The sequence below is a fragment of the Cavia porcellus genome, unplaced genomic scaffold, assembly GCF_034190915.1.
Source record: "Cavia porcellus strain 051 isolate PalLab524CR breed Dunkin Hartley unplaced genomic scaffold, mCavPor4.1 scaffold_8, whole genome shotgun sequence".
Classification (NCBI taxonomy): Eukaryota; Metazoa; Chordata; class Mammalia; order Rodentia; family Caviidae; genus Cavia; species Cavia porcellus.
The window spans coordinates 89,895,204-89,916,689 of NW_026947491.1; the positions used below are offsets into that span (position 1 = coordinate 89,895,204).

Genomic DNA, 21,486 nt, shown 5'->3' on the forward strand with positions numbered 1-21,486 from the left:
GGTGACTCCTGGCTTCTCAGGTGATCCGTACCTAATCCCTAATGTTTATACTTAGGGTGTGGTTGCATTTGTTTTGCCTCCTGCCTTGAGATCTGGCCCAGAGTAAGAGGTATATGTCTCCTCCAAAGTCACAAGACAACCATGCCAGCTTCCCCGAGGGCCCAGCTCTGTCTGACGGCCTGTAATGTTTCTAAGTAGCTCAGCTGCCTGTAGTATTCTTCCCTCTGAAGAAATATCCAGAACTGCTCCGAGTGAGAAATGGGCCAAGACCCCCCTAGCTTCTTCAGGCTGAAAGGAGCCGTAGTTGCTGATTGGCACTCAGAGATACTCTACAGAGCTTCCAAGTAACGGCCCTCAGTGGACACCAGGCACGTTTGTCTTGGGTAAATGTACAGCTTTAACTCTGAGGGAAACAAAGCCAAAGAAGCAATTAAGTGACTTCCGGGAGAACATGGCGGACAGATAACAGCAACTACCGGAGGCTCTCTGAAAAACTAGGCTCAGAAGCCAGATATGGTGCAGACTAAAGAGACATAAGCAGATGGAGTTATGCTCTGCTGACTCAGGAACGAATTGGGCTGAGAGAAACCAACTTGGAATGCAGTCCTGGTGCTAAAACAGGAACAGAAAAGTCTCGCTGCTGAGGCTGGACCCTGCGCCATTGGAAGTCGCGATTTGGGTTTCCCGCCGTGCAGTGGCTGGCTGCCTCTACATCGGCTCGGCAAGGAGAGAGACGCGCGGAAACTCTGAGAACGGGAGTCTGTGAACGGAGTCGAAAACAGGACTGGCAGGGAGGCATGTTCTGACTTGTGGCAAGGTGAGTGAGAGAAACTGACACTCCACCACAGTTTGACTCCAGCGGACTTTCTGGGCCCGAGCAGTCCTGCGGGAGCAGGGCGCAGTGGAGACTCCAGCCACACATTCCCCTCTCGGGCGGGATTGGTGAAAAGTGCCTGGCCTGCGTGACGCTGCCGGCAGACCCAGTAGGCTGGCCCAAACCAGATCCCAGAGCCTGACGGAGGCCGGGAGGGGCAGGCCCCCGAGTAGGCTGCCTGGTGCACAGCGGTGAGTGGGAACACCTAACCGGGGCAATTCGATCAGGCTGTGGCTGACAGGGAGAGAAGCTGGGCCTCTCATATAAGCTTGCATATATAAGGAACAGAGAATATGGGAAGAGGCAGCAACAAGAAAGGCTCCTCGGCCCCCAATTCTGAGAAACAGGCAATAGCAGACACCGCACCATTACACATAAGGCGCCATATAGAGAGCCTCATAGACCAATTCAGGAATGAAGTTATCAACGACCTGAAGCTAGAAGTATGCAAAATAGTTAGAGAAATGCTAAGCCCCACCCAAGAAAAAACAGATGGTGGAATGGAAGAACAGAAAAAGAGGGGAGAATTGTTTGATGGAGAAAACAGGGAAAGCATAGAATACGTGAAGCAGGTTCAAAGGGACTACCAAGAAACTAAGAAGTCTATCGAAGACTGGCATAACAGCTTGAAAGAAACTAATGACAGACTATCTGAACTGGAGGGCAGAATTGTAATATGGGAGAATGAAATGAAAAACTTCTTAAAAATAACAAAGAAACAAACAGCAATAATACAAAGACAAGAAGATGATAAGAGGATCCATAACTTAAGGATTAAGAACATAAAAGAAGAAGTAGGGACACAAACAAGTGAACTACAAAAGCTACTCACAGAAATAATCCAGGAGAATTTTCCTAATTTAGCAAAAGGTAAAGATACTCAGATGTATGAGGCATACAGGACCCCAGCTACCTACAACCCTAACAGAGCAACACCCAGGCATATCATAATAAAAATTCCAGAAATTCAATACAAGAACAGAATATTAAAAGCTGTCAGAGACAAGAAACAGATCACTTACAAGGGAACACCCATCAGAATTACAGCAGATTTCTCTGCACAAACCATCAAATCACGAAGAGCGTGGGGGGAAATAATTCAAGCTTTGAAAGATAATAATCTCCAGCCAAGATTGAGATATCCTGCACAACTGTCCCTGGAAATTGATGGAAAAACAAGGTGCTTCCAGGATAAAGAGGAACTGGGGGAATTTGCAACCACCAGTTCAACTCTACAGAGAGTATTGCAGGATATTTTAAAAAAAGAAAAATACAAAGAATCCAGAAATAGTGGAGGCCACAACTAATGGAGCAGAGAACAAAGTGAAGACAAACTGACAGCTACTGACAGAATAAGAGCTCAACAGAAATGAGGCAGAGAAGATTGGATGATAGGAACAGCTATTTTGGAGAAAATGACATCTTAATAGGTAATACTGATTTAGATCATCTAGTTTTGAAGTCTCATCTAGCTTTTGTCCTTCTGTCTCCAATGGTCTAAATAGGTTGTATCTTACTGGATTTTATTATGTACGATAGTATAAGCAAAAACCTTTTAAAGACAAGGAGATTATACAGAAACCATTATTCATTTTCTGTTAGTCGATTCTAAATACTCTGTAATGCTGTCATTCTCTTAAATGGTTTTACATTGTTTTGATATACTTAATGCTACAGTATACGAAGTTGTACTCAAGGATTTCAAGGAAAGCGACAATATGGTAACTACTTTTAGGTTAGGATTATCTGGTGGTGAAACACTATTCTGCTTAAATGGTTATGTTTTGATCTGTGCTGTTTTGTTGTTATGCCCTCTTTTATCTCAATCTCCACTCCATTATTTACTTTTTTAATACTTTTAAATTTTTATCCTTTTAATTAAAGGAAAAAAAATAACAGGATATATTATAGTAACCCACTTTGACTTTCCATTACCTCGATTTAAAGCCCTGTATTACTCTCACCATCTGGTTTTTAACTGATGTTCCCCTATTCTGTTTTGCTGGATAGTATTAGGTTCGAAAATTTAGCCATCAGCTGTGAAGATAATGACATTCATTATAACGCCCATTCTCGTTGACTTTTATCTACTTTTGAAGACCTACAATGTCTCCAATGGTTTGGTTTTGTCGGTTTTGTTCTTTACTGTTTTGTTCAATTGTATTATAACTAATGGTATAGGCAATTCTATTAGAGATAGCGGGAGGCATTATGGTAACCATTGTTGATCACCTTGTATTATGTTTTCACATTATCTATTATGTCCACTCTTTTGACTTGACCGATTCTGTTCTGTTATGTCACATTTGGTTTTACTCTTTTCCAAAAAAGTAATAAGAACCGTGAGAGCAATGAAACCCAAAATGTGTAATAGTCATTGTACAAAAGAGAGGAAAAGAAAGTGCTCTAAACTATATAACTGCATGTATATTTAAGTGTATAAGATAGAATATGATATCACAGAGTTTTATTGGATCATTGAACAGAACTGTTTGCAGTATCATTGATGGAATGTCCACTTTACAAGCTTTAATTTTGTGACTTGAACAATTATTTCTAAGATGACAATATGTAATCCATTAACTAGTAATTTCCTACTGTTCATTTTTTTTCTGCAAATCTGTATAACTTGTACCCTTTCTCTGCTTTTTTTTTCTTTTCTCCTTAAATAAAATTAAAAAAAAAAATTTAAAAAAGAAGCAATTAAGTATGCATGGGCCAAATAATAGAATCAACAGGATAATTATGAGTATAGTGAACGGTTCCACCAAGTGAGGGCTTCCCTTAAGGAGGACAAAGATAAAGTCCAGGAAATTTTAGAATCTGGGTGTCCCCACTGTATAGATAAAGAGACAGGCTCTCACCAGCTCTGCATTTCCCCTGGCCCTTTATTCTTATTTGTTTGTTTTTTAAGACAGGCTGGCCTAACTCAGGGCCATCTTCCTGACTCAGTCTCCCAAGTAGTGGGGTTACCAGCACGCACCATCATTCTGGGTTCTTCTTTCGGGTTCATTAGTCCCAGGGTACTCAGGCTGACACCGACAGCCATTGCTAACTCCATAGGGTGTGGCTTTGATTTAATAACTAAAACCCCGACTTGTCCATCATGGTGGACCTGTGCATTACTGTTCTGTCATTTCTTCCCTTCCCGGCTAGCTCCTGTTCTCCCTCCAGGCCTCAGCGTGGGTGTCACCTCCACCCAGAAGCCGTCTGGGGAATCCCACTTCCACGTCCCTGAGGGTAAAATCTCGTGTGCTCCTGAAGTGCTCTGGCATTGCAAGTGCAGCCTGGAAGCAAAGATGCAATCAACATTTCTGGGCGCTCCTGACAAAGCTTGAGAATGAAGGGGCTGTGCACGTGTGCTGTGCGCTTCCTGGCTGGACGGGGAAGAGCGCACCGTGGAAGAAGGAAAAGGGTGGCCCGCAGCACGACGCTTAGCATAGAGGGCGAAGCCGGGGCCAAGACGTGCAGAAGGAAACAGAAGAAGGGAACGCGGCTGACCGAGGTTGGGAAAGCACCCAGTGTCCGCCCTTAAGGAACTTGTCAGGTAGCCGGGAGCAGAGGACAGGCGGCCATTCGGTCACACGTCCTGCAAACATTTATTCCATGCTCAGTGCACCAACACAATGCCTTGAAACATTGCTTTTATCATCCCGTCCACCAGGGATGAGGAAGTGGAGACTCAGAAGGCGGAATCACCTGTCACAGGTCGTGCACTTTTGGTTCCTGAAGCCACCCTGAGTGCTTTGCGTCCGTGACCTTACGTAGCCTGCACGGCCACCGTGAGGTAGGTGCTTCGGCTGTCTCCTTCCCTGCACGACAGAGGGTAACTAACTTGCTGGGGGTCACCCCTAGCAAAGGCAGAAGTGGGGTTCACACACTGTCTAGTCCCAGCCTCGGGCCGTCATCACCGTGTTGCATGGCTGTCATCCCCTATTTAGACGAAGTCGGAGGCTGGGGTCACATGGTGAGTGACAAAGCAAAGGACCCCGTGGGAGCATCTGTTCTTTCAGCTTGCTTGAGTTTTCATCTTCTCCTCTGCTCCTTAGCGACCCACTAACTCCATTACCAAACATAAACAGCCGTTTCGCTGTGTGTTTCTTCGCGTTTTCCTGAGGACTGGGTCTATGCTCTGCCTTCCTAGCTGACCCCCAAGGCAGTTGATGGCGAGCCTTTTAGAGAGGAGCGCTCCAGCTGCAGCCTGACACTGCTCCTTTATTGCCAAGTGCCAACACTGCAATTAAAGCTGAACACTGAGGCTTAGGTTAGAAAAACAACTGATGTCAGAAGTTCTGCTGCGGGTTGACTTGGCTGGAATGAGGATGTGAGGGCTCCATGTGTCTCCTGCAGCACGGGGGTCACCACCACTGTCCTGAGGAATCTGTGAGCCATAGAAGACTAAGAACAACTTAAAGAAAATAAAAAAGACCAGTTGGAGACAGACAAACTAAACTTTGGGCCCTTTGATAAAAGTACAAAGGTGTGGGGTGCACTCCTGTAATTCCAGCACTCAGGAGGCTGAGGCAGGAGGATCATTGCAAATTCGAGACCAGCCTGGGCTCCAAAGTGAGTTCAAGAACAGCCTGAACTGCACAGTGAGACCGTGTCTCAAAAAGTCAAAAAAAATACAACTCAGAAATGCTACTGAGTTAAGGTATTTAGACAACCTCGCTACCATGTAGAAGATGTTGATCCAGTCACATCAGTGATGATGTGAACAAGGCGTCTCATTCACTGTCTCACCCCTGATTCCCTCCTCAACCCACACATTTGGCTTCCTTTCTCCTCCGGGTTGCGGTGTTCAAGTGACCTTCACCTCCTTCGTGCCACCACTACTTCCCTGTCCTTGGCATTCAGGGTGGCTCTTCTCCCACAGCACGTCTCATGCACGACGCCCTCGCTGACTCCATCTCGTCACCAACGCCTCACGCCAGTGGTGTTCAGGTGTCTGCAAGGCACTTAGGTCACACCTCCAGGCCTGACCTCCACGCTGAGCTCTGCGCAGTGACATATCCGATTTCTACTTAATGACTCTTTTACTCTCTAAGATATCAGCAACCCAGACTCAGTATTTCCAAACTGAATTATTAGCATTAGCATTAATATTGTCTTTCTTATACAGCTATTAAGATAGCACCTGATCCACGTTAGACTCCAAAAATATTTGTTGAGCCAGGCATGGTGGCATATGCCTGTGATTCCAGCCCTCAGGAGACTGAGGCAGGAGGATTGCTGTGAGTTCAAGGCCAGCCTGGGCTACATAGCAAGATCCTTTCTCAAAAAAACCTAAATAAATAAAGAAAGAAATATTTGTTGAATGAATAAATGTTAAATGGTGAAAAGTCTATCAAAATATTTTATTTAAAATTTGTGCATATGGACTTCACAACAACCAAGATAGGAAAACAGTCTAGATGCCCATCTCTGGGTGAGTGCATAAACAAAATGCATGCGTGTGTGTGTGTGTGTGTGTGTGTGTGTGTGTGTGCTGTGCTGTCTGGGTGTCCCCCCAAAGCTTCATGCACTCAAGGAGTGGGGCAGGCTTTTGGAAGGCAGCTGAGTCTAGCATTTGTGATTTGTTCATTTTCTAGTGCTGGGCTTGGCGGTGTGAGTGCTGCACCCGCCCCGGGCAGCTGGCACACAGCGTAAGGGAGGGAAGGAGGCCTGCTTTCCCCTTGTGCCCTTTTCTCTCTTGTGACTTGCGGCCACCATGAACAGCTGCCCCTCTGCCTGGCTGGAACCAGCAGATTATGGACTGAAACCTCCACAAACTCTAAGCTACATAAACCTTCCCTTCCTTCATGCCGGGTATCAGGTATTTTGTCTCAGCAATGAGAGAAAAGTAACCAAGACAGTATGCCATGGAGCATTGTTTCACTGCAAACAATGAACTTATGTCTGTTGCAGGAAAATGGATGAGACTGGAGGCCATCATGTCAGGCAAAGCAAGCTAGACTCAGAAAGATTTCCCCAAGATGAGGAATAATAATTTTAAAACCTCACAAAGATGACATGAAAAAGAAGGGAGAGTATTGCAGACAGAGGAAGGGACTAAGAGACGGTACAGGGAACACACGGGAGGGGACACATGTGATCAAACTGTGTCATGTGCAGGTGTCACATTACAATGCCCCTGCAAAACCCAATAGCTTGCAAAATTAATATGCACCAATAAAACGCACCTACAATTGATTATATACTTACGTTTAGTCACATGCTACTCACAGACATACAGTAATAGGAAAACATCGAAACATTAACAATGGCTGTGCATGGAATTAAGCAGTTTCTCTTTAAAATTCCTTTTGTTTTTCAAATTTATTTAGAACACAACAGTTCAGAAGATCAACACATGGGGCTCAAGATGTGGTATTTGCTTGGCATGTGAAGTCCCTGGGTTCAATCCCCAGTACCAACCCTTACAAAAAAATGAAGAATATCACACTTGTTCTCACAAGTAAATCCAACATTTGGCATCTGAGTGAAGATGTCCACTTACCAGTTGTACAACCTGAGTTTCCTCATGCGTTGAAGGTGTTTGAAAATAGTGTGAGATCTGATTTTAAAAATATGCTGAATGCAGTTGTAACAAGTCCTCTTTCAGGCATGTCTTTAGTTGCATTGTTCTGGTTGCCTCCGTGTCCTGAATTCATTTCCCTTTCATGTCATTTTAACTTAAAGAGGAGCCAGGATTCAGAGGATACCAGACCCAGTGAATAAGGTGGATGAGGACACACTATAATTTTTTATGTGGAAGAAATTACTGTAAATATCTTATCACTGAGGGGTGATAAAAATATGGTGAATTTAAAGGTTTTTTTTAGCTGGGCGTGGTGGCTCATGCCTGTAATCCCAGCACTCGGGAGGCTGAGGCAGGAGGATCATTGCGAGTTCGAGATCATCCTAGGCTACAAAGTGAGCTCAAGGCCAGCCTGAACTGCACAGAGAGATCTTGTCTCAAAAAGACCAAAAAAAAAAAAAAAAAAAGATTTTTCTTACAATAAAAGACACATGGTACAAGTCTCCCTCAAAATACTCATCCTCTCTTCAACGCACGTGTCCCATCGTTCTTGGCAATATTCCTTTTACTGCCATAAATCCTTTTTAAATGCAAACATTCACAGTATCTATCAACTCCCCAACTCATTTATAGTTAGCACTCACAGTGCACTTACCTGTCAAATTATTAATGCAAAGAGCTTTTGCAAGTACAGCCTACAAAACAAGCGAAGGCCGTCGATTCCAGCTGATAATGACAATATTTATAATGAAAATATTGCACACATCTCTCCTGCTAACCTTACCATAGAGGAACAGCGCATCTAGGAGTCCGCCCCGCCCAACTCCCCGCCCACTCCCCGCCCCTCCTCCGGCTCCACGCCTCGCCCCGCCTCCTGCCCGCTCCGGAGAGAATGCGCCTGCTCCGTCCAATTCTTCCGCCCACGTGACGCGCCCAAGCCCCTCCCCTTACAACATGGCGGTGCCCTGTCGCTGAACCGCACGTGAGAAACACCGAGTAGCTGGCTAGCAGAAAGCACCGCGTGTGAGCCCGGTTCTGCTTCCTAGCGTCGATTTCATCCTTCTGACTCTTCCCGAGGCCTCTGCGGGCCTCGCCCCTCTGCAGCCATGAAGATAAAGCCTGTTTCTCACAAGACGGAGAACACCTACCGGGTGAGCGCGGGATCCCGGGCCGGGAACGGCGACTGGGGCGGCCAGGGTTCAGCGGCTGCAGAGTCCGGGCCGGGCGGGAGTCACTCGCCCGAGGCTCTGGTGGAAGTGGAACTACAGGATGTAGTAAATGTGGAGCGGGGGAGTAATGAAGTTTGAGTGACAGAGCTCGCCCTTGGTTTGGGAGGTCGAATTCGTTTTGGGGAACCTCCTTCAGTCCAGCATTACCTTCGTTATCCCGGGGGATTGCTAGGACCGAAACTGAGTTGGGACGGGGGGCAGCACCTCGGCTGTGAATAAGTTTCTTTCCGCGTCTTTGGCTCAGTGTAGTCTGTATGTGAACACTGTGGTTGCAAGAACTTCTCCGAATTCCGTGGTCGTGGCCAGATTCGGCAGTCTAGCACCGAGTAACTGAAAGAACTTGGGCAAACCTACAAGCGTTTATTATCTTCGAATAGTAACGCAGTGCATTTAAGGGCCTGTGACTTTAGGTTTGTTTTCATTCCTATTTTTTGTGACTCAGCAGTGATATATGCTTTTAGTTTAATAGTGACACATTGTATGATCGATACACTACCCAAGTCTGAAATATCGAGCCCAGCCTAGCTGTCATCTGTCATGATAGAAGGCAGAAAGGCTTGTTGAGTGGTGCTTTTTACACTTTCTGCTTTACCAAGGCAGCTACCCACGTGTGATGTTGTACAGCCTGAAATACTGAGGATGTAGTGAGTCCTGAGTGATGACCTATGCTAATGGTTTTTTTTCCTCCAGTTTCTCACATTTGCTGAACGGCTGGGGAATGTGAACATTGATATAATTCACCGTATTGATAGAACTGCAAGCTATGATGAGGTAAGAGAATGTGATACTACCCAGGTCGCTGGCAGTTGGAGAACACTGGAAGAAGTGTTCTTTGACTTTGTAAATGTGGCCTATTTGTAGAAGTGAGTTGTTTAAAGGTATTTCTTTTTATGAGCATGAAATGCATACTGTGTGGCTGGCTGCTCCCACCTTGGATGAGTGGAGATGCAGAAAGGTCTGTTGGGTGCAGCTGTTTTAGGCGGCCAGCTTGACTTGATACCTGATGAATTTTTACGATCTGAGTCTCCCCTTTCCAGTGTGCATTCCGAGCCTGCTGCAGCCCTAGGATTTTAAAGTGATTTTGAGCAAGTCTCTTTCCTGGGGCTTAGTTTCTTAGAGTGCTTAGACATACAGATGTAAAGATGTTTATTTGGCTTTATGAGGAGGAACCGAATAGTCTAGAAATCTAGCAGTAAGAATATGGCCCCTCTTAGGAGAGGATCTTGCCACAGGGCTAGACTGCATGCTTTTCCAGCGCTAGCCACCCTAGAACTGTCACTCCTCTGTGTAGAAATATTTTTCTTATTCCTCTGCTAGCCTTGTAAGATCTTGTGTAATATGCCACTCAACCTCGGTTCTCACTGTTTTTCAAATTCTACTCATTGTTGCTTTGAATGTGTTGCCTCTGCCATGGAAGTTCAACATGTTAAATGTTCTTTAGGTCAATGCATAAATGCTTTGAGAATTCAGGGAAGGGAGCCTAACCTAAATTCTTTGGGGATATTTAGAGTGGCATGTAGACAAGGTGATCTCTCAGTTGGGTTTTGTTGTTTGTATAGGTTTTAGCATGGCCCAGAGGATAGGAAAGCTCTTTCAGGCGGAGGGAGAAACCTGTATAAAGGATCAGAGCGTAGGGAATGCATGTCACAGTCAAGACACTGCAAAGCAGTTCAGTATGTTTATGGAGGTGTTTAGTAATTGTGTGTGTTTAAAATTACTAAACAGGAGAAGAGGCAGCCGGTGAGCTAGGCACTGATCATAAAGAGACGGTGTGTCAGCTAAGTTGGGGTTTTATCCCGGAGCTATGGTGTTTCATTCTGGGGTTTTAAACAGTGGAGCAGGTGGCGTGATCAGGTTAAATTTCTCATCTCTCTTGTTTTAGTGTGGAGGGAAGAGCTGGACTAGAGTCAGAACAACCAGTTAGAAGTTAGAAGTGATTCCAGCAGTCAGGTAGAGAGGGGAGGATTGCAGAGTATAAAGGAGTGGATGGGCCTGTGACCTACCGACCGCAGAAGGACGGAAGAGAACTGTCCCATAATCGAGTGGTTAAGGCTGTCTGTCGTTCCCGGAGTCAGTTTGTAGGAGGAGCAGTGCGGGGTTGTGGGAGGATAATAATCACAGTGCTTGGTGAACTTAGTGTCCCTGGGGCTGTGCAGCTGACAGTGTCCGAGACTTTCAGACGTACACAGAGAACAGTAACTTCTGGGGGAGTTAGGGAGCCAGCTTCAGCAGGGGCTCACATTCAGCCAGGGAGACCTGGAGCGTATGGAGGACTGGGGAGCCAAGGTAGCGAGGAGAGCTGGGGTTGGACCCGGGGCCGGGTGGTCCCTGTGGCCTGGCTCACGTCTCTGGCCATTGACTGGGCCTGTGGGTCCTGATCGTCCTCATCCCCATCCTGTCCAGTCCACTCGACTGGGCTTCTTGTGTGGTGGAACCTTCCCAAGATGGCAAGAGCAGGTGCTGCAGGGCTCACCCGGCCTTGCCCTGTTCATCACAGGGGAGCGTCCATTGGCTGTTCGCGGCCAGGCCAGATCCGAGGGGCGAGAAGCGGGTTCCATCTTCTGGAGGCTGGAGCTGCACGGTCACAGGGGCATGGTCTGTCGTAAAAGGCTGCTATGTGTCACTGTGCTAGGTGAGGAAGGCCTTCTTCATGATTTCAGCTAATGTGTGTTTCTCTTCTGCCTTAGGGGACATTGAACAAAATTAAATGGAACTTTGTTTTTTCCTCTTCACTCTGCCTAAAGATTTCCACATTGCAAGACTTGCATAATTTAATTCCAAATATGCAAGATTTGTATAATTTAAGGAACTTTTGTTTCGTTTGGTTTGTTCTGTTTTTTGATACTGCAAGAGAGTTTCGCGTGCTCTTTGGGCAGGTGTGTGTGTGCATGTGTTCTGTCTCTGTGTGATGCTCTACCTGTGCACAAACACATACGGCAGGAATTTAGCGGCTCACCTTTCAAAGTGTGTTAACAAGCTAAACAACAAAATGCAAAACCTAGAAAAAGGCTCTTTTCCCGCTCTGCTTATCATTGTAAAACTAGTTTTGACAGTTGAGTATTTGTGTGTTTTTTCATACTCTTCTCTAGTGCTCATGCAACTGTGTGCAAACATTTGTGGAGGCGTTTGGCATTGTTAAGGAAGAATTAGATTCCACATAGAGTTCACTGTGGAATTGGCTTTTATCACCTGGGGCCTGTCAGCAACATCCTTCTAGTTCAGCACAGAGATAATCTCTTCTCTTCTCTTCTCTTCTCTTCTCTTCTCTCTCTTTCTTTTCTTTCTGTACTGGGTATTGGGTCTGGTGCATGCTAAGCCTGTGCTCTACCCCCAAGCTACACCCTTGCCTCAATGTAATTTTTGTAAATAGCCACAAAGTATACTTTAATATGTACAGACATAAGTTTCTCTAAATTTTTGCTGTGGTTGGATTTCAGGCTATTTTATGCGTTCTCTTCACTGTGGTAAGCTAAGTAAACATCTTTGTACTTATATATTTATACATTTCATAAGAAATAGCTTATAAAAGTGGAGTTTCTGGCTCAGAGGGCAAACCTATTTTTAATTTTAATAGAAATGCCCGACTATTTTACCATAAGGTTTTAGCAGTTCATATTTTCACAAGCAGAATGAAAGAACCTGAAAGAATCAGCACACTTGTCTCTGCCCAGACTTGCACAAACACAGTAGAAGGTTTTCCATGTGTGTGACCACTGTAGACCCTTTGGAAAGTTACTTGCTAGGCCACATCTGCTGGTACCATTGTGCTGACAGGCTGTCATCTTGGTATCATGCCTCCTATTGCTTTTTAAAGTATGTTAGTTAATACTTTTTTAAAGAAACCTAACAGGAGTGTTTAACATTCTTGATCACTGTAGTAAGATGTTACTATATTGTTATCCTTTTTAACCTGATCACAGTTTCTCGGGGTCACCTGATTAATGGAGTACTTTCATCTTGGCAGGAAGTGGAAACTTACTTCTTCGAGGGTCTGCTGAAATGGAGAGAATTGAACCTTACAGAACACTTTGGTATCTTTTCTTTTGTTTGTATTTTACTCTCCCACAATTTGTACTTTGCATGATCCAAGTGAGGAATGAAAAGCAGGACACCATCCTTTCTTGTTTTTTTCCACCCAGGAAAGTTTTATAAAGAAGTTATTGACAAGTGCCAGTCATTTAATCAGTTGGTCTATCATCAAAATGAGATCGTTCAGAGTTTGAAAACTCATCTGCAAGTTAAGAACAGTTTTGCCTTCCAGCCCCTTTTGGAGTAAGTAGCATTCTGAGAAAAAGTTCAATGGCATTTATCTGAGTTTTTAACAGAAATTGTGTTTCATAGCGGTATATGCCTTAGATCAGGTGTTTGGGGTTTAGAGACAGAAACACCTTTTCTGTTAGATCAGACTATCAGGGAAAAGTGTGTTACTGTGAAGCAGTGTCCTAAGGATGCACTATTGCGTGTCTTACTTCCTCCGTAAGCCCCTTTTTCTAATGCTCTAGGAAGAGGTAAGCACAGCCTTCGCAGGAAGGTACCGTCTGACCTGGTTTCTTTGCAGAATTCCTAAGAGTTGAAGAATTTTCCTTAAAACTTGACTTGGAAGAAGTTGGGGTGATGGGTCTTTCTCTTTAGGTTTACAGCCTTCGTAAAACCTTTGCATAACCACCTGCTTCTCTTTTAATGCAGCCTGGTAGTTCAGTTGGCACGAGACCTGCAGACAGATTTCTACCCGCACTTTCCGGACTTCTTCCTGACCATCACCTCCATCCTGGAGACGCAGGACACGGAGCTGCTAGAGTGGGCCTTCACTGCGCTGTCCTACCTGTACAAGTATCTGTGGAGACTGATGGTGAAGGACATGGGCCGGATTTACAGGTGAGCCCGCCTCGTCCCTCGCCTGTCCGCAGCCTGGCTCCCGGGGACCCCTGCAGTGCGCGCTTCCTCACTGGCCGCAGTCCCGCCCTGCCTACCTGTGGTGTTGGGATGCAGCTCGGCTCTGCACTGGCCTGACCTCTCCTCTGCCGCTCTGAAAAGCTGCTCTGAAATGCCGCCTGGCTTCGGTGCTGTGACAGCTGTTCCCGGGCAGCTAAGCCAGCAGCAGGCGCTCTGGCCTGTGCCTCTCCGGCGTGCCCATCACTCGCATTGCAGAGCTTCTGTTGTGGTTGTTGTGTGTAATGTACCGCTGCCTTCTGCAAACCTGGGAGCTCTGCATGAGACCCCTGGGCCTCGAGCACCACGCATGCGTCCTCGGCTGCCAAGCCAGAAGAGACTGGATGCTTTTGAGTACACCAAGCACAAAGAACACCTCAGTGCTGGGGGTTGGACCCAGGCCGCTCCCTGGCCCGCTCCCCAGTCCTGTGCTTATTTTTCATTTTGAGGCAGGGTCTCACTAAGTCATGGGTTGCCCAGGGAGTGCCTGAATTTTCAGTTTTCCTGCCTCAGCCTGCCACAGACCTGAGAGGACAGGCGCCTGCCTCAGCATAGGTGTTTGCTTAAAGGAAAGGTATTATCTGATTAAATCTGAGATTGGGTGGGGTTTTCCTTTGTTAGAAGTCGGCCTTTAATGCTCCAAACCCTGAGAGGGTTTGGTCTAGGACAGGACAGCCACTCTGGTTTGCGCCCCCTCTTCTCTGTTAGCAACTTGGAGCTGAGAGTGAGAAGGGAGTAATTTCCAACCTTATTAGTTCTCCGTGAAGCTTTCGGTAAAATGCACTAGAAATGAAGATTATTTCAGTACACAAACCACAGGTTCCTTGAGACCCGTGGTTTATTTGGTTTTATGACATAAAAGCTGTCATGGTGATATCTCAAGCCAGGCTCCTCGCTTGTAACTCTGGCTTTTGGTGTGACACTGCCAACAGCCTAGATATTTTCACTTAAGTCATGTGGAAACCGAACTTAACGCAGTGCTGTTCGGACCAGCTCTTGGTCGCTTCCCTCGTGTCCATGTGCTGCGGTGTGAGCTTCGTGCCTGTCGGGGCAGCCCCGTCAGTGCCCCTTCCTGCCTGGGAGCCACGGCCAGTGCAGCTGTCTCCGGACTCCGCACCTCTCGCTCCTGTCACACGTGGACGCTGAGGAGGTTTACTGCACACCATCTACGGGGGCTACTGAGACCCAGTGGGGGGAAACAGATGCGTCTCTCCCCACAGTGATGGTGTCATAGTCAGGGAGCAACGGCCAGGCACCAAGCAGAGCAGCAGGAGTGGGGGTGCTGCTGCGGGGCCCCAGCGTGTGTCCTGGTGTCCTTCACCAGGTCCCCCTGCCTCTGGCCTCTTCTGTCCTCTCCTGCCCTCCTCAATCTCATCTGTGTTTCTGCAAGCATCTTTTCCTGACGTTCTGTTTCTCGGCTGGTCTTAGTAGTGGTGAGCTAAGAGCCATTAGGGGCTGGGGCTGGGGGTGTGGCCACGCCAGTGGGAGGCTGGATTCTGTGCTCTGTCACCGTCACCAAGAGCTCATCCTGCCGCCCAATTGCTTGAGTGACTGCCGGAGCTGTGCACCTGTCTGCCATGGTGCAGGAGGCGTGGCGTGTGGCATGAGCTGGAACCCAGCGTCCCCGCATCTGCCCCCCTTCTCTGGCACAGATGGCCGTCCCGTTACCTCCTGGTGCACCCCATCGCCCAGTCTGTCTTTGCCCTCGTTTGTTCTCCCTGCATTGCGTTGTGCCTCTGCCCTGCCTGAGCTTCCTTGCGGGGTTCCCCTGTCAGCCCCATGCTCAGTCCCAGCTCCTGCTGTCTGTGGTCGTGCCCTTCTGTCCCCCAGGGCTCCCAGGAGGGGAAGGCAGCACTAAGCTCACTCTGTCCCTGTCCTGCGCTCGTCCATCGGGCATAGTGGTGACATGTCGAGTGCCTTCGTGATACCCTTCATTGAACCGTCTTGTTTTTCTCATTTATAGCATGTACAGTACACTCTTGGCTCACAGAAAACTACACATAAGAAATTTTGCTGCTGAAAGCTTTACTTTTTTGATGAGAAAGGTTAGTGTCATGTTCTCTGTGTTTCTTGCTGGTAAATTGTCAAGAATCTGCTAAGTAGGGCTGATTAAAGGAGATGCAGTCCCTTTCAGCAGAAACTGTAAGGTGCTGGCAGCTGTCTGTGTAGGAGAAGTGACCTCTGAGTCAAGTCATAAATGCCTGAGTGAGGACCTGAACAGGAGTTTTTGTACTTTCCTGGAAAGAACTGGTAGCATAGTAGTATTTGTGTTTGTTTAAAATTTCTGCAGTTAAGTATTAGATTTTTATAATAAAACAACAAAAAAAGATATTGAAAGTCTTTTATGCTAATATGCCATTTCCTTTGGAAGACAGATGTTGCCTTGTGTGATTTTTCCTGGTTCTGTCTTTCCTGTTTACCAATAGAGTCATCACTCCTGTGTGACATTGCAAAGGACAGTACGTGGTCCTTGTGGTTTAAAATAGTACACACGCCTGTTCCTTGCAGAACTGTGTTCCTGAGTGTGTTATCTGTGGGTGTGTAGGGCAGGAAGTGACACTCTCACTCGGATGTACTTAGGCGGTGAATACAGTCTTCCCTCCATTTTGCATTGTAGGTCTCGGATAAAAATGACCTTTTCAATTTAATGTTTCTTGATCTTGATGAACATCCGGAAAAAGTGGAGGGTGTTGGGCAGTTACTCTTTGAAATGTGCAGAGGCGTCAGAAACATGCTTCACTCCTGTGCGGGCAAGGTGAGCAGTGGGGTCGTGCTTGGAGTCTGCGTGCAGCCTTGGACTGAGACTGGGAAGGAGTTGGGCGAGGGCGTGGGGACAGGGCGGCCTCGGGCGGGCAGAGGCGGGGCGCGGATGCCAGCGTTCCGGGCTTACTGTCCCTTGCAGTCACTGGGGTCTCCTGTACCCCAGGCTCCAGGAGGTGAGACTGCGATTGGCTGCTGGCTGAGTGGGGCGGGAGTGGCAGCTGTGTGATGAAATTCCCCGTCCCGGTCTGGAATTTCCTTCCGGGACATGTAGAAGCTGCGTGGCCTCGATTTTTCCAACTCAGGTGTAAGGTTGCTGGGCAGTCAGGATATTAGCACTGACAGGGAGGACCTCTGGGTGCCTATATTTGTCTCGCTTTCTCACAGGCAGTGAAGCTAATTCTGCAGAAGCTCGGACCAGTTACTGAAACACAGACTCAACTTCCCTGGGTCTTAGTAGGAGAAACCCTAAAGCACATGGCCAGATCCACTGTTCTCTACGTCCACAAGGAGCATCTGGGTACATTTTTTGACTGTTTGCAGGTGAGTTCTGGTTTTCAAATCCAGTCATAGGGCAGTTATCTGTAGTCTTCAGCTCGTGGAGGCTGCGTTTACCCTTCTACCCCCGCGTGAAGATCGTCCCTCCTTCCTCCCTTCGCACCCCTCTGCTCGATGCACCGTCTCGCATGCTGTGGCTGGGAGAGCCCTGGAGCAGACTCCGGCAAGCCCGGCTCTGCTCACACCGCTGGGTGACCTGGCAGAGCCCCATACAGGGCTGTGGTTGCTGTGAGGTCCTCGGTGACGCCTGGAAGACGCGTCCTTCTCTCCCAAAGCAGAAGGGTGTGAAAAGTCGGACTGCAGCCCCAGGGTCCCACTGTGGGAGGGAGAGACGAGCCCGCTGTTCTGTTTCCTCTGCTGAATTCTCTGTGTGCAGGAGGCGCTCCGGGATCTTCATGGCAAAGTAATGAACAAGAACTCATGCGAAGGCTCCGAGCAGATCCGGAGGCTGCTGGAAACCTACCTGGTGCTCGTGCAACACGGGGGCGGGTCCAGGGTAACCAGCCCCGTGGGCGTCTGCCAGGTGGGTGCCCAGCCAGCTCGTGTGCCACCGGCAGCCGTCGCCCAGCGCGGGCTGCCCACTGGCTGCTTTCTTGGCTTGTTTTTGCAGGTGTTATCCCAGACAGTGGCTGTAGCCGGTCTCTCCACAACTTGCCGGAAGATGCTCTTGGATGTGATTTCTGCTTTGATCCTTGGTGGAAACGTTTCCCTGCCGGACACCCTCGTCAAGGAGACCATAGAAAGAGTAATCACCTCAGCCCACGGGACCTGAGTAGTTTATAGGGCATTTGGCAACCAGCATGCCTGCTGGGGTCATGGGGAAGGGACAGAGGCCTGCCTTCGGGGTGTTTGCCATCAGCTCAGGAGACGTGGGTGGAATGCTGTCGTGGAAGTAAGAGTACGGTAGAAGGAGCTGAGTCCATGCGGTCAGCGGTCAGCAGGTGTGGGAGCTGCCAGCACTGGGTGCTGGGGAGCCCATGGTGCCTGCAGATTCTGGTCATTGGGAAGGGACCTGGGAGCGTCATTACCATCTAGGAAGCGAGCTGCTACACACGTGTTGAGCTTCACCTCTGAAGTCTGCCAGGGATCAGGAGCAGAAAGGTTTCCCGAGGATGCATGTGGGGAGACCTGGAAGGCTCCTTAGCTGTCCGCCAGGCGGGAGAGGGACAGGGAAGGCAAGTGGCAGTGAACGTGACCACAGCCTTCATTGTGGCTGAGCAGTGTAGCATGGGTTGGTCCTGCAAGTAGCGGAGTTCTGCACTCTGGCAGGAGCCTAAGTGGTGACAAGTGTTGAGACGTCCTTTCAGTGAGTTGGAAGATGGTCTGAGAGACATGGGATTGAAAATGGAAAATCGGATGGGCATGGTGGTGCACGGGACGTGTTACTCCCGTACTCAGGAGGCTGAGGCGGGAGGATCACTGGGAGTTTGAGACCAGTCTGGGCTACATAGCAAGACCCTGACTCAGAAAACAAACAAAAAAACGAAAGAAAGAAAGTAGAAAATCATCTGGATGCTTCCTGGCTTGACAAGGTGCAGCCAGACCCCTTGGGAAGGTCCATGGTCACCCCTGTGTGCCTTGTGGTCCTCTGGTGTGACCTCTGCATCACGAGTCTCCAGGGGAGGTCAGACCCTGGACCCTGCTGTCGCTGCTTTTCCAGGGAGCAAGGAGAACAAGCTCTGTGTGCTTCCTTTGATACATGTTTACTTACGATCCACAGATCTTTGAGAGCGCATTGGAAAGACGTTTAATTTTGGATTTTTCTGAAGTCATGTTTTGTATGAAGCAGTTTGAGCAGGTAAGCAAAAGATACTAAGTTTTGGGTGTTTTTTAAAATCAGTCATGGTAAAATAATCAAATTTGAAATCTTGTGAATTTGCTTGCTTCTTGAAAGGATCAGAATTAATGCTGATGTTTTAGGCAGTTTTTAAAAATGTGTTTAATTTTTAGGACGTAGTCAGAACTTTATTCCTTTTGCTAAGGTGTTTAAAATGATGTGCAGTAGGCAGCTTGTTTTTAATAACACTCGAGGAGTTACAGACCATGTGGAAAAGCTGGGCAAGCAGTCACGTGAATTTGAAGCTTAGAAAATAGTTCCTGAGCTAGCTTGCGCTGAAGGGTGGTTGTGTGTTTATTTCCCTGCTGCAAAATGCAGGCCTGATGGCGCAGGCGGAAGCCCTCCTGTGGACCAGCCCTGTGCTTCCTCTCCGTCCCCGCTCCTGGCTGGTGCCCTGGAGTACAGTGGCAGCTGTCTGTACCTGCCCCTTCTCTGCCCTTCAACAATGTGTGCTCCGATTTGACTCCAAACAGAAGCCTCACTACTCCCGACTTGTGTCAGTGTTGCCTGTGTGAGGTTTAAAAGGGTGAGAGGAGGCTAAAACAGTAGTCGGTCCCCTCTCTGCTCGTGGTCTCCAGCCACAACCTCCGCAGATGATCTGGAGCCACTTTTTCCCAGGCTTTGCATTCTGTTTTTCAGTCACCTGAATAACCTGCTTTCTTGATTACTGGCCTTAGTATTTATTGTAGATTACCTCCTAGGGCAGGTGGGTTTTGGTTCTTTTACGCCGATCACCCACAGAGTTCCGTACGGAATCTGGTTGAATCCGCATTCCCTCCGGTAGGGAAGGAGCGGGTTAGGCAGACCTGGCCGTTTTGTGCACCTGCTCCTTTGTCCTGCCGTTTGGAACCGTGCTGTCCTTTAAGCGCTGGAGACTGGGTGTGCGTAGTCGGGCGGGGAGCCTCGGACAGCGCTGGGAACACCTCCCGCGGGCAAACCCTCCGAAGCTGAGCGGCTGACTGTTTGTTTTCTTCTGCTTCCGTGAAGACTTTCCTCCCTCCAGGAATCACTCCAGTCTGGGGAGGTTTTCTCAAGCCACTGCCCGGATGTTAGATGAGGGTGCCTTTCCCTCTTGCCCGTTCCTGAACCCTATTTCCTGTTCCTGTTCCCCTCTTGAGATCCTTTACTTGCTGGTTTTATAGAAATACACTTTTCAGAGCTGCTGAGGAGGTGGAGGTAAGAATGGCAGGTCTGGTGTATCGGAAAATGCCTCTTCCCCTCCTCATACTCCGTTAGCAGTAGGCTGGATTCTGTTTTTAAGCTTTTGCTGCATTGTTTTGCCTTCTAGCTTTCATTGTTCTTATGGGGGTTTTAATAACACTTTGCTGAAGATTTGTTTGCCTTGTTGGGGCAATGGGGCTTGAACAGGAGCTTTACCTCTGAGCTGTATATCGTACCCTTTTAAGTTTTTTTATTTTGAGATAGTCTCACAAAGTTGCACACAATGGTCTTGGACCTGGCAGTCCTCCTGCCTCGGCTTCCTGAGGCGTGTGTGGCCTCTTCCTGTTTTAAGAAGTGTGCAGTCTTCATTTGTAGGTGTTCTGGAATCTTCCCTGTCATTGATCACAGTCTCCTTGTCTTCAGTTTTTTCTCCCCAGCTTTCTTGCCTACATGGAGAATTGCTTCTCAGCTGATGACCGCGTGGTCCAGGACGAAGCCCTGGCTGTCCTGGCCAAGCTCATTCTGCACAAAGCAGCTCCTCCCACTGCCAGCTCCATGGCGATTGAAAAGTACCCTCTGCTCTTCTGCCCAAGGACCGAGGGGTGAGCCCTGAGCCCCAAGCCCAGCCCCATGGTACAGCAGGTGGACCGTGGGGGATGCAGGGCTGTCTGCTTGTGCTGGAAAGACATCCAGGGTGAAAGTGCATAGGGAAGGCAGTCACACGGCTCTCCACGGTGCCCATGTGCGAGCTGGGTTGGCACCAGTAAAAGGCGGAAAATGTAAGTGTGGAGAAAGCAGGCAACTTTGCATATACCAGGAGAGCGGGTATCTGCATATACCAGAAAATATTCGTAAGGTCACATGCGGGGCGGAGTACAGAAAGCTGCTGTGTGTCCTGCTGCACCACCCTGCGTGAGTGTCTGCAGAGTCACAGCCAGAAAACAACGGCATCGGCGCTGCCGCCAAGCTCGCCAGGTCCATCTGTTCATGTGTGCTCATCCAAGTGCGCACATATACGAGGGTGTGTGGTCCTGTGCGCCTCTGACTTAAAAGAGTTTCAGCACGATAAAAGAGAGAATATAAGGTAAAAATAGCCTTTGTTCCCAGGAGGTGGAGGGAAGTCCGTGACCGGCAGCCTGACTTTCTCTGGCCAGAGTGTGGGGCATGGGACCTACATATAACCTCTGACGAGGGTGGCGCTTAGGGCGGGCATTGCTGACCCTGGAGCAGCCATTGGAGTTTCCTTCGATCGCAAGCGGGAAGGGGAAGTACATTTAAAGCTGAGGAAGAAGCAGGAAGTGGTAGGCTTCCGCCACGCTAGACCACTGCCATAACTGTACAATACTTTATTCCAGGGCAGGAACCTTTCGTGTCTCACCACCAGAGTGAAGATGAGACTGTCCCATCGCTCTGGGGATCATCGGGCTCTCTTTGGGTTTTTTTTTTTTCCTTTGTTTTTTGTGGTAGAGTTGAATCCAGGGCCTTCACACCAAGCTACCTGCTCAACCTTTTAAAGACAATTTTTTGAGACAGTCCCAGTAGGGTGCCAAGTTGCCCAGGGTGGGCTTGAACCTGTGATGCTCCTGCGCCAGCCTCCCGGAGTGCTGGGGTTGCAGGC

At 48.1% G+C, this 21,486-nt stretch overlaps 1 protein-coding gene across 1 annotated transcript in view; it reads left to right on the forward strand.

Moving 5' to 3' along the window:
* The first annotated feature begins 8,322 nt into the window (after positions 1-8,322).
* The window catches only part of Utp20 (UTP20 small subunit processome component), a 70,228-nt gene continuing 57,064 nt past the window's right edge, over positions 8,323-21,486 (forward strand). Inside the window, exons 1-12 of the mRNA XM_003476057.5 lie at positions 8,323-8,545; positions 9,314-9,394; positions 12,588-12,654; positions 12,763-12,895; positions 13,310-13,498; positions 15,516-15,597; positions 16,170-16,307; positions 16,700-16,855; positions 17,247-17,393; positions 17,481-17,615; positions 18,591-18,668; positions 20,292-20,470. Of these exons, the coding sequence (XP_003476105.2) occupies positions 8,501-8,545; positions 9,314-9,394; positions 12,588-12,654; positions 12,763-12,895; positions 13,310-13,498; positions 15,516-15,597; positions 16,170-16,307; positions 16,700-16,855; positions 17,247-17,393; positions 17,481-17,615; positions 18,591-18,668; positions 20,292-20,470 (1,430 nt within the window). The 5' untranslated portion in view covers positions 8,323-8,500. The remainder of the gene's footprint in view (positions 8,546-9,313; positions 9,395-12,587; positions 12,655-12,762; positions 12,896-13,309; positions 13,499-15,515; positions 15,598-16,169; positions 16,308-16,699; positions 16,856-17,246; positions 17,394-17,480; positions 17,616-18,590; positions 18,669-20,291; positions 20,471-21,486) is intronic.